Source organism: Fonsecaea pedrosoi (genome assembly GCF_000835455.1).
Source record: "Fonsecaea pedrosoi CBS 271.37 unplaced genomic scaffold supercont1.1, whole genome shotgun sequence".
Taxonomy (NCBI): Eukaryota; Fungi; Ascomycota; class Eurotiomycetes; order Chaetothyriales; family Herpotrichiellaceae; genus Fonsecaea; species Fonsecaea pedrosoi.
The window spans coordinates 3,378,819-3,391,198 of record NW_013550615.1 but is presented as its reverse complement, the minus strand read 5'-3'; the positions used below and the strand labels follow the sequence as shown (position 1 = coordinate 3,391,198).

General features: G+C 51.9%; 4 protein-coding genes across 4 annotated transcripts; all 4 read left to right on the top strand.

The window, feature by feature from the left end:
• Positions 1-1,669: 1,669 nt before the first annotated feature.
• Positions 1,670-4,087, top strand: Z517_01223 (uncharacterized protein; the record flags this gene model as incomplete). The annotated part of the gene is made up of 11 exons (XM_013434185.1): positions 1,670-2,002; positions 2,060-2,195; positions 2,249-2,329; positions 2,382-2,395; positions 2,443-2,580; positions 2,654-3,181; positions 3,247-3,415; positions 3,488-3,566; positions 3,625-3,689; positions 3,832-3,959; positions 4,016-4,087. 11 exons carry the CDS (start codon positions 1,670-1,672, stop codon positions 4,085-4,087), a joined length of 1,743 nt encoding a protein of 580 aa, XP_013289639.1.
• Positions 4,088-4,608: 521 nt separating this feature from the next.
• On the top strand, positions 4,609-6,787 carry Z517_01222 (uncharacterized protein; the record flags this gene model as incomplete). Its single annotated transcript, XM_013434184.1, has 2 exons — positions 4,609-4,843; positions 4,920-6,787. The coding sequence occupies 2 exons, from the start codon at positions 4,609-4,611 to the stop codon at positions 6,785-6,787; spliced, it is 2,103 nt and encodes a 700-aa protein (XP_013289638.1).
• A 1,050-nt stretch (positions 6,788-7,837) lies between these two features.
• Z517_01221 (uncharacterized protein) lies at positions 7,838-9,126 on the top strand (the record flags this gene model as incomplete). The annotated part of the gene is made up of 2 exons (XM_013434183.1): positions 7,838-8,020; positions 8,080-9,126. 2 exons carry the CDS (start codon positions 7,838-7,840, stop codon positions 9,124-9,126), a joined length of 1,230 nt encoding a protein of 409 aa, XP_013289637.1.
• A 1,001-nt stretch (positions 9,127-10,127) lies between these two features.
• Positions 10,128-12,171, top strand: Z517_01220 (uncharacterized protein; the record flags this gene model as incomplete). The annotated part of the gene is made up of 4 exons (XM_013434182.1): positions 10,128-10,512; positions 10,681-10,967; positions 11,022-11,137; positions 11,193-12,171. 4 exons carry the CDS (start codon positions 10,128-10,130, stop codon positions 12,169-12,171), a joined length of 1,767 nt encoding a protein of 588 aa, XP_013289636.1.
• Between the last annotated feature and the right edge of the window lie 209 nt (positions 12,172-12,380).

The window sequence follows — 12,380 nt, the reverse complement described above, 5'->3', positions numbered from 1 at the left end:
TTTACAAGCAGCCCACGGAGGGCTCTCTACACGGAGGACACTCCGTCAATTCAGGGAGATTTAGCGCCGTTTTGGCTAAAAACGCCTTCACCGCCGATCTACAATAGGTAACGACGGGCGCTACTAGGAGCCGCCGAAAGCCTATTTAAGGCCGCGAGGGCAGCCTCGCGGTAGCAACCGAATTCGGTCGCCACATAGGATTGACGGAGGTTGCAGTAGGACCCTATTGCAATCAAAAATCGACCCGGCAAGCTGGTTGCAGAAGAAGAGGACGCAGGGCACCGACGGACACCTAACAAGTCACCCAACAGTGGTACCTTTACTTGCCTTAGTCATCGAGCATGGCCACCCCTATAATCACGCTAGTCTACATTAGAAAAGGCCAGTCTTCAAAAGACAGCTAAACCTTTTTTGACCATTTGTGTTACCATGAAGTCGTTCGCTCGTTTTAACAGATGTTAGTTCTTCGTGTAATTAAACACACCTCGCGGCTCTAATCATATTTCCCACCTATTTACTCGGTACTACTTATCATGCTACCTATTATGGAAGTTGAAGAAGCCATGAACGACTCCATGAACGAATCTTGGGAAGGCTACTCACGATTTGACGCTCACGTGGAGAAGATGCTTGACTCGAGAATTGCCGAGTCAATTTGCTCGAGGGACTTTGTGAGCCAACTTCTGACGAAGGTAAGAATGAAACCACTATGAATCGAATTATGGATCCGGAGCCTGAATGCTATCTTGGGTCTATCTCAGACATGATGCCAAATTGCCACCTGTTGATTGGCGCGAATGGTGGACTAGACGCCGGAGGATCCTCCACCATCATCCAAGGCCAATGTGAACTTCTCATCTCCCCTCTGAGGAAGATGCCGAGGGAGAAGACCAAGGCGATGACCATAAAGTCAGAGCGTGTGAAACAATACGCAGTACACATCAGTTCCTACCTTTCAACATGTCTTGAGTGGCCAGCTCCTCGGAATCTCCATTGCGAGCTGTTGAAGGATGGTGTTGGTCCTGCTTCTGAAAATGCCCGTTGCCACTTGTGACAGTATGTTCAGCTTGAACCACGGTGGTGTCTGACAATACAGTGGTACCTCGCTGGAAATTCCAGCTTCAAAATAGATGCAGGACTGTAAGGGTTGGTTCGCCGCTGTCCTGAGGAGCTGGTCGCTCTTGAAAGGTTTCTCGCTTCTACGACAAACGTGGGATCCTTGATCCTGGATGTGAAAAAATCGACCAAACCCATGGTTCTGAAGCAGTTCCGCCCTGCATAATGTTGTCTGGTGAGCTCGTCATTATGCCTAGCATTGCACTCACTAATGCCAAGTTCTGGGCATATTCTGGCCGCCTCCGCTCGACTTCCACCAAACCAAGGGTCTCGTTATCACTGCAGAATCAGGCCGTTGATCACTGGAGTATATGCAGAATCGAAGACCTAGGCATTCCAGACTTGCCATCCTGTCTATCGCGACATATTCACAAAATTTACACCATGCATGAAGTTGCATGGCATCCATCCATGTGGTTCCGAAGTCCCCAGCACGAGGGTGTATTTAAGCCCACCACTCTCATGCCTGTCCTGAGTTTGTTCATCTTGTACTCAAAATTACAGGCAAAGACAAGCAGGAATCTTCTCTCTCTACTGCAGTTAGGTGGCCAATATGAGTTCAGAGAAGAAAGAAGCTGTTTGGACAGACACTCCAATCTCTGCCTCGACTCCAGAAGTGCGCGGCACTCCTGAAGATCAGGAGGAGAAGCTAGAGGCGGTCCGCGAAAGAATTCTTGCCCAGCATGAGCTTGAGAAGACGGTACCGCCGACGCTTCCCATCACAACTCTATGGAGGAAGAAACAACACCGTGATCTCCAGCAAATCGCAACCCAGCCATCCATCTATGATGACCCGGCAACCGCAAAGTACTTCCAGCCCACGGAGAAATATGAGAATCTGCATAGGTTCGACCCCAGTGCACGATGGACCTGGGCGGAAGAGCTAGTCAGTGACCACGTTGGAGCATGGTTGTCGTAGCTGGGCTAACGAGTTATCGCGCAGCCACTAATCAACAAGATCGATTGGAAGGTCACCACTTGGGCCTGCATCGCATTCTTTGCGCTGGACCTCGACAGAGGCAACCTCAGCCAAGCCAATACAGACAACTTCTTGGAAGACTTGAGTCTATCAACCAATGGTAGGTAGTTTGTTACATTTGGCAGTGCCGACGAGGGTCTGATTGGGTGCTAGACTTCAACCTGGGCAACACCGTCTTCCGAGTGTCGTTTCTCTGCGCTGAACTTCCATCTCAACTAGTCAGCAAGAAATTAGGTATGGACATATACCTTAGTGAAATGACTCGCTCATGCTGACCCGCCGACAGGACCGGACCGATGGGTATGTTCGCACACCAGTGGAGAAGTTTCCTTACTGATCTGTTTCAGATACCTACCATCATGTGCTTGTGGAGCATTGTTGCTGCGTCTCAGTTCTGGCTCAGCGGGAGGTCGAGCTTCTTGGCTTGCCGCGCTCTGTTAGGCATGCTTCAAGGAGGGTTTATCCCCGATGTGATCCTGTACTTGGTACGTATATGCCCTGTCCTCCGATCAACGTCCATGCTTGAATCCCGGGTGGTTGCTAACCCATATTCTGCAGTCCTACTTCTTCAAAGGCTCGGAGCTTCCTTTCCGCCTGGCCTTGTTCTGGGTTACACTACGAGTCGTTGACATCATCGCCCCTATCCTGGCGTTCGGTCTTTTACGTCTGCGTGGCGTGCACGGGTACGAAGGTTGGAGATGGCTCTTCTTGATCGAGGGCCTCTTCACCCTGGTGGTGGGTATCTGGTCCTGGTTCATGATGGCGGCATCTCCGACCCAGACCAAGTCTTGGTACCGTCCCAAAGGTTGGTTCAGCGAACGCGAGGAAGTCATCATGGTCAACCGGATCCTGCGCGATGACCCTTCCAAGGGCGATATGCACAATCGGCAGGCCGTGGATTTTAAACTTCTCTGGAAGTCTCTGAAGGACTATGATCTGTGGCCCATCTACCTCATCGGGCTGATCTTCAACATTCCAGCCGGACCACCAGACCAGTACCTGACTCTCACCCTTCGAAATTTGGGATTCGGGACGATGGATTCCAATCTGCTGACCATTCCGACCCAATTCATTGGCGCCGTCACTGTGAGTCGCGAACTCTTCTCCGCTCCTGCCGCGACTCTGAGCTCACCAAGCTGACCGCGGTGCAGATGTTGATCTTGACCTATTTGTCCGAGACCTTGAATGAGAGAGCCCTGATGGGCGCTATCGGACAACTTTGGATTCTTCCGAATATCATCGCGCTGGCGGTAATCCCGGCCACCACTTCAGCGTGGGCGAAATATGCCATAACGACCGTCTTGCTGGGATGGCCCTCCCGTAAGTTGTGCCCCCCCTGCCATGACCCCGCCACAAAATACGGCCCTCCAGATGGCTAACGGTGACCAACAGCTCATGCTCTGCAAGTGGGATGGTGCAGTCGGAATTCCAACACGGTCCGAACTAGGACTGTCTCTGCGGCTTTGTACAAGTGAGTATCCCCCTTTCCCTTCTCGTCGCCCAGTCTATTGAGCTGACTCTTGAATTAGCATGTTTGTACAGGTTGGCGGAATTGCCCTTTCCAACATCTATCGCGCCGATGACCGTCCTGTTTGTGAGTCTTCCGCCTTGTCTCCTCTCCAACCACCCACCCGCCAAAAAGCAATTGCTGAACCTAGCTCCCCCACCGGGCGGAACGACGATCTCCGTGACCTTTCTTTCTCACGTTGTACATGGCTGACCGTGGATTTCTACAGATCGGCGAGGCAATAGGCAACTGACTGCCATCTGCGCGGGAACCATCGGATTGTACGGGTGTGTCAAGCTGTACTACATCTGGCGCAACCACACCCGCGAGAAGAAATGGAATGCGATGAGCTCAGAGGTACATTATTTTTCTCGCTCCACATGAGACCAAATTGCTGACCCACGCGTTTGCAGGAACGACTCCACTATCTCGAAACCACGACGGACGCAGGAAACAAGAGGCTGGACTTCCGCTTCGCGCACTAGGCGCGTGCTCGACACTTTTCCCCCGCAGTGATCCAATTCGATTTGTGGCCAGGTACAATAGGGAATCGTGGATAGACTACAGCAAGTAAAAGGGGTGGATTGAAGCGGAGAAAACAGGTATTCACAGAGCTAGGGGGTTGATTTCCAAAGTTCTCGTAGATTTTTAGATGCAGTGGATGACGACGAGACCGAGGGATGTCAGGGTTCGGAGTTCATGCCCGGAAAGCACACAGAGAAGAAATAGAGGAAGATCCAGTATCGTTTGAGGACTCCACATAGCCTATATAGTACGGAGTAGATCTTCGGCTCCCTCCAAAGGACCATAGCCCACCGTCCAACGCGGGTGGGGCACCACGGCACTTGTAAACAGACAAATACGCCAAGCACCAAACTATCGACTTTTGCCTTGTTTGTCCTGTTTGCCAGAAATTCGACCCTCTCAAAAAAAAAAGTTCGATGATCTCCATGGTGCTAAGTCAACTGACCGCACAGAACTGCCAGTGACCGAACACAGATTCAACATGGCAGCGAGCAAGCGGCAAAATGAGGGTTCCGACTCTACAGCCTCCAAAAGGGCCAGACTGAACAAGGGTCACTCAAGAGCCACGGATGCGCCTGCGCAAGGAGCTGAAGCCTTCGACCAGGCAAAGAACACTTCGGCGGCGGACTCAACAAAAGCAACTTCGAAGAGATCCGAGGGGAGGTATGGATCTACGACTCAGAATGCGTCTGAAAAATCAGAAACTTTTTTAAATGGTATGTGCATGAGCACACCGCCTCTATCGGAGCCGAGACAGAGATCCGTCGTTGCTGACTTCAAATGCGTAAATAGGCCAGACCTCTCGCGAAGCCCACGCGAAGCAAAAGGCCCTCGCACAAGGCCGCAAGGCTGCCAAACCTCACGCCGACTCCATCGCCCGGTCAAAGAAGATATGGGAGCGACTGCGTCGCAAATCCCACGTTCCCAAGCAAGAACGGGACGAGTTAGTCACAGAACTCTTTCAGATCATATCAGGGCGTGTCAAGGATTTCGTGTTCAAACATGATTCTGTGCGGGTTATCCAATGTGCCTTGAAATATGCGACTCCGGACCAGAGAAAACAGATTACAACAGAGTTGAAGGGAAGTTACAGAGAGCTAGCCGAGTCCAAATATGCCAAGTTCTTAATAGCAAAGATGGTCGTGGGTGACGATGAAAGTCGGGATGCTGTCGTCGAAGAATTCTACGGCCACGTGAAAAGACTGATCCGCCATCCCGAAGCAAGTTGGATCGTGGACGACATCTACAGGACCATTGCAACGAAGCATCAAAAGGCCATCATGCTCAGAGAATGGTACGGCCCGGAGTTTGTCATCTTCGGCAAGTCACAGACGGGCAACACATCAAAAGATGAGCAAGTAACAGCTGTACTTTCCGACATTCTTGCCGAGCACCCCGAAAAGAGAAACCCCATCATGTCTCATCTGCACGAAATGACCAACCAGCTTGTTCAAAAGAAGACCACAGGTTTTACGATCCTTCATGACGCCCTGCTCCAGTACTTTTTGAATTGCAAACCCGGGAGTCCGGAAGTGACCGAATTCTTCTCCATGCTCCGCGATGACGAGGAAGGAGACATCTACAAGAACCTCGCTTTCACGAAGTCAGGGTCTCGATTGCTGTGTCTTTGCCTGGCCCACGGGAACTCAAAGGACCGAAGGGGCATATTGAAGTTTTTCAAGACGCACATCAAACTCCTCGCGGGCGACCAGTATGGTCACAGTGTGCTGTTGACGGCGTATGAAGTTGTTGATGATACTGTGATGACTTCAAAGACCATCTTTCCGGAGCTTCTGAGCAAAGACCTTGAAATTGAAGCAAGGGAGCAGGAGTTGCTCGCACAGACGGAACACCTTACCGCGCGTATTCCGCTGCTTTATCTCATGTCTCCTGAGGCACCAAAGTGGCTTCTAGGGAATGAAACAGCCGCACTCATCTCGGAGGTTCGTGAGATCCGCAAAGAAACATCCAAGAAGGATCCAGAGACACGCCGCATTGAATTAGTGAAGAACATTGCCCAGCCTCTCCTCGACCTCATCACACACCAAGTGCGTCATCTCGCACAGTCGACTTTTGGTTGTCAGTTCATTACCGAGGTAGTGTTTGGTTGTGCTGGGATTGGTGATGTACAGGGCGCTTTAGGTGCGATTGCCGATTTGGCAACCGAGGCGCCTGGGGAGAAAGAACAGCAAGAAGAAACCGACAAGCTTCTTGCTATGCCAGCAGTGGGCCGCATGCTCAAGGCTCTCGTACAAGGTGGACGTTTCAACAAAACGACGAACTTGATCCAACTGATCGATCCTCCTTTGAAATTTGATGAGTTGTTATTTGAAAAGATCCGATCGAAAGGCGGGGACGAGGAACTCGTGACCTGGGCAAATGGACCCAATAGTTTCGTTATTGTGGCCATGTCAGAGGCTGAGAACTTTTCAATGAAAGAAGAACTAATGGATGTGCTGAGAAGAAACATGGGGAAGTTGGACGGAGAGAACAGAGGTGCGGCAATCATTCTAGAGAAGATCGGCAGCGGCGGTCGACAGAGTGGAGGCAAGGAAGACAAAAGCTTGGTGGATGACGCGGAGGCCAAGCATACGGGTGCCGACAAGGACAAGACGGAGAAGAAAAGGAGTAAGAAAGGAAAGAGCAAGGCTAATAGTTGAAGCGATTTCATGGCTCGTTGGATGAGTCTATACAGGATGACAAGATGACTGGTGGTTAGGCGAGGAGAGGCGAGGCTGAGAACCCCTGGTGTGATGAATCTTCGCCCTATCGTACCTGGCGGCATTCTTCACGGAGCAACCCCGTAGCATGCAAACCGTCGGCATTAGAACTTGTCCCAGTGTCACAACGACATTCCATCGCTTTTTCATCTGACACTTTTATTTCTTCAATGCCCAACGCCAAACCACCTAGGCCTGGTACCAACCCTCCGAGGTTCGTACCGTCAATTGACACATTTCCCAGGGTATTGTAACAGTCTTTCAATGGCGGCCAAGGTGAGGATCGAGAACTGACCCAAAAGGCACATTCTTAGTCAAGGGTTACACCCACTCCCGTGCTTTTGTAGCCATCACATGTACTGGTATGACGCCAGCAACGGCTCGGGAGGGGCACAGGAGTGCTCAAGGGCCACATGTGAAAGAGCTTCGGCAGTAGATTCGTTGAATATTAGTGGTCCACTGTGATCTCCTGACCAAAAGACCGACCCGCGCAGATGGGATCGTTTTCCGTGTAGTTCCCGGCAAGGAGGGGCAGGTTCTCTTGGTTCGAACCAGGGGCCGCAGTTAGACTTTCGTTGGCAACGGTGGGTGTGGAGGGAGGGGGGAGGAATGACGATCGGGGAGGATGAAGAGTGAGTGGCTTGTGCTCTCGTCCCTTGTTCCTGGCTTGCAAGCCGGCTTCTTCAATAGGGAAAACCCACTACTGCCGCGACAATGAACAAGTAAAGAGAAAAGCCGACTACCGCAGCTACCAAGTACATCCGCAAACTGCGTAACTAGTGCGCACCCACATCGCACACCAAGAAACTACAACTCCTCCAACTTTGCCCATCACAACCCATTGTCCCTGAAGTCCTCGCCCGTCTATTTCTCCTCTACATCCTCCTGTTCTACTGTCCTGTGAGGAATTGTCCATATCTCCATCGTCACATCCTTATCGTCCTGCCTGACATCGGTCAATCTCCTCCCGTCAACGGGGCATGTGCGGACATGCAATCCCCCACTGACTACTCCAATGGCCACCGCCCGCGCCTGCAATACATCGATCTGGCTTTTGATAACGAGTCTTTGGACGACTCGGCTCGCGACTTAGTCTACAGAATACAGCCCAAATGGAGGGACAGTCCAGGCAAACTTGAAATTGTCAAATTCACCGATGGTATCACCAACACTGTGGGTTCTCTTGCTTCGCTGTGTCAGGCACGTGCCCCTTGCTCATGACTGGTATCTAGCTGCTCAAGATATCGAACCGCATTCCAGGGCTTTCTGAAGCTGAGATCGACCGTGACTCTGTCCTCCTACGTGCCTATGGCAACCACACCGAGATCATCATCGACCGAGATCGAGAGGCCCGATCACATGCTTTGTGCGCAGAACGAGGATTGGCCCCTCCCCTATTGGCAAGATTCAAGAATGGACTTCTATACAGATTCATCATTGGTCAAGTCTGTACTCCTCGAGACCTGATCAGTGAACCTACATGGCGCGCGGTTGCTAAGCGCTTAGGTGAGTGGCATGCACGGCTGCCTATTGCCGCCGTGGCAGAAGAGGAAAAGAAGGAGGCCTCAAGCGGCGCCAATGGCCATACTCCGAGTGGTAGTCTTGCTTCGAGGCGGCCTGTACCAAATATCTGGTCAGTAATGCAGAAATGGGTTACCGCTCTTCCCTGCGACACTCCAAAGAAAGAGGCACGCAAGGAACTGCTTCAGAAAGAACTAGATCGATCGTTCCATGACCTGGACAATGAGCGAGGTCCCGGCTCGTCAGGCTTCGTCTTTGGACATTGCGACCTCTTAAGTGCAAACGTTATCATGCTGCCAACCGACTGTGCCAGTAGTAAGGCGGGTGACTCGATGCAGGTCTCCTTTATTGACTACGAATATGCCACGCCTTGTCCTGCAGCTTTCGATATCGCCAACCATTTTGCCGAATGGGGTGGCTATGACTGTGATTACAACATGCTGCCAACCCGGTCCACACGCCGCCAATTCCTCCAAGACTACCTCAGGTCGTACAAAGCCCACAGCGACGTGCCGATTGCTGACAACATGCTGGATGTTTTGTGCGATGAAGTTGACCGATATCGGGGCATGCCGGGCTTCTATTGGGGAGTCTGGGCTCTGATCCAGGCGACCATTTCCGAGATCGATTTCGATTATGCTTCGTATGCTGAGGTTCGGCTAGGTGAATATTATGCCTGGAGGGCGGAAGAGAGTGGCAGCCGGGCACAACAAGGCATTGAGATGCCCCTTCGAGAAAGAAGGTGGGCAGAAGAATGAGTGGAATAGACAATTCGGTGGATTACTCGTCACATCAACTTGTCCTGGAGTCCACAGGAATGATATGTTTATACGAAGATGTCGGCCGGTGTTATGGCCATCGGCGTTCTCACTCCGGGCATATTCACCAATGTTATTGCGAGCGAGCGTCATTGCCAATCAAGCCAGAAATCGATCTTGTGACCTTTGGGTATGTCTTTTGTCCGTCTGTTCCATGTTGTAGCTTTGTCACGTCTCATTTGTAGAACCCTGCTCCGAAGCTGCGGCGCCAGTGGCTTACGATGAAGTAATGGCCAAAAGGACCAGATGTAGCGCTGTAAGCATAAGCCCACTCGGACAAGGTACCTTTGTAGGCCCCTCTTGTAGGGCTGAATCTCGATGGTGGCGCCTCTTTGCGGTCCCCATTTCATAATGCAACCCGCTTACGTGATTTTTTCTTTGGGCTGAAAGCGACACGAGCGACACGATTCGAAACAATACTTGTCCATAATACACTCGTTTAATCCTCTTTACTCGGTTCAGGCCCTTGGAATCGGATGATCCACTCCTTAGGCCTACTCCAATTTCTCATGGAATCGCTTACCGTGGCGTGGAGGGTCAGTGATTCAGGGACACTTTCGCTGCAAGTCGCATCAGCCTTCTTCAAAGATCAGACTCGAACGACCAGACATCTCCTCATTTTACTTGCGCCACCGGCAAGGCTTGAATAGACGGTGGGGGAAACAGCTGGGCGGCGTACGCACGATAGAACTCCGGGGGCTGAAACAATACAAACTTATCTACCTCCTCGACGTCTAATTGCGCAGCGACAAACATTTAGCCTCCTCCTGAGCACAGTGCGATGGAGGCACTCTCACTTCAAGAGCTGGTTGCTGGTCGAAGGTGTTACTGAACACAAAAGTCCTCTTTTCAGACCAACCGCCGTTCCCCCTGCTCGACGACAACACCCTTTTACAGACTGTTTAGACAAAGGATTCTTGTCCCGCGAGGTCAACACCCAAATGCCTCCTGCGTCCCAGAACACCATTTTCATCACATACAACAACCCGACCGACCTGAAGAGCAGGCAGAATCGCCGTGCCGTCTCGTCGTTTGCCTCGAAAAGCTACCGGCCAACCTCGAAGCGCATTGTTCTGGATCGGACGCTCTACCGTCCGTTTGTGCGGCGACCCGATGGAGGGACACCGCCGCCTACCGCTCCCAGCACCGAAAAGAAGAAACTGCCTACCAGGAAGCAAGGGTTAACCTCGATGAGCCCGGAAGAAGTATCTCCTCCTCGAGAACCTCAGTTGCGAAATGATTGCGTGCTGGGAAGTCCGATGGCAGACCCCTTCACCACCTACCCCATCCGCCACGCACCTTATGTGCCCTTTTTGGTGGATTATTGTAAGTCTTCTCGAGTCAGGCGCTATACATGGGACGACGCATTTGTCTCGTACCATTTTTCCGGTTACGACGATGTTTCGTCTTTTGCATTTGAGCCCTGCAGCAGTCAGGGGGCGAAAGCTTCATCCATCAATGGGGTGCACTGCTAACGAGAGCCTACCACTCCAGTCATCCGATTTCTCACTCCGCGGTTCAGTCCTGCGCTCGCGGTCGAAACCAGCCGATATCTCATCTGGTTCAATGTGGCGATGCAGAACTCTGAGATGTTTCACGCCCTGATCGCCTTGAGCCAAGTGTACTACAACATCGATGTCAAGGGGTTCGGCACCACCCACTGGACGGCGTTGTACCACCGAGGTGAAGCATTGAAGCAGCTCAGGTACAAAGTGGAAACGGCCCGGAGCGCAGACGATGATGCTGCCATCTTGACTGCCTTGTGGCTGATGGATGTCGATGTAAGTGCCTCGTCGTGCGGTTGTAGGATGAATAGCAATATTCTGACTGAGCAGGCGGCACATGGCGACCTTCATGCTTATGCAATGCACAAACGGGCTAAAGAGAGAATGGTGTCGACAAGAGGTGGTATACGCAAGCTGAGCGCCGAGTTACAGGACGAGCTGTTAAAGTCTGTGATTCTGCACCCATTCTCCAGAGGCACTAATTAATGCATGTTTGAGTAGGAGCGAATTCTTCTTACCGCTTCTCCTGCACGGCAGATTCGTGTGCGAACTCACCGACGACGATGATGTCTTGGTCAGATTCAAAGAAGACCGTCCCATCCAGCCGACACAAATGGGAGCATTCCAGGGGCTCTTCACGGTATTGGCCGGCAAAAGCCTAATCACATCCCATGCACTCCATATACTCCTCCGGATTTTCAGGCAAGTTTCGAGGGAGCCACAATGCTTTGGCGGTGGCAGTCAAGGTGAACGGGGCGAGAAGGATGAGGACAAGGGCTTGCAATCTCTCGATCAGGACCATAGCGAAATGAGTCGCGTCCTTCGCATCGCGGAAGAAGTTGGACCACAGTCACCGCACCATCGAGTCTTGCTCGCGTTACTGATCTATATTTTCAACTTCCACAACCAACCACACCTAGTTCATCAAGCGAAGAGGCCTTCTTCATCACCGACCTCGTCCTCAACGTCGCCGCCTGGCGATACAACGACCAAGACGCACCATCCATATCTAGAGATCTTGTCAAACGTGGCGCTGGAACTGTCGCAGCCCAGCAACCCAGACGATCCAACATCCGTCACCGAGCGCGAGGTGACGCTGTGGACCATGGTGGCGATTGGATCCGCCTCGAGTTTCAGTCCGTGGCGACTCGAGATCCCGTTCATGGGACACCTGATCGAATGGATGGCGAAGGACAGAGATGATGACGAGACCCGACTGTCTACCCACAGGGACGATAATAGGGGGATATATTCTGGGGGAGTGACGCGACCAGTGACGAGAGGTCCCGATACTGGAAGAGGTGAAGGCCCCAAGACGTCCACATCACAACCCAGTGAAAAGTCAAGAGACAAGAATCTGGATAAACTCACTTCGTGTCTGAGAGGATATTACCTCTACGGCGCGGATAAAAAGACTCTGCGGAGTCTACAGCATTGGAGGGGCTCTGAGCCGTCACCAACACACGATCCTCAGTCATGAGCATGGCATCGCATGGCCTTGACGTCACTGAAGACACGGGAAGTATAGGATGAAGTCGAATTGAGCGATATGGACGGCCCAGCATCACATTGCATCGGCATTGCATCGGCATTGCATCCCTCTCTTCGCCCTCTCTCATCACCTCGCCATGACCTGGAGGGAAGACCGGACCAACAGCCCAGTTATACGCCATCATTAGATATATATAC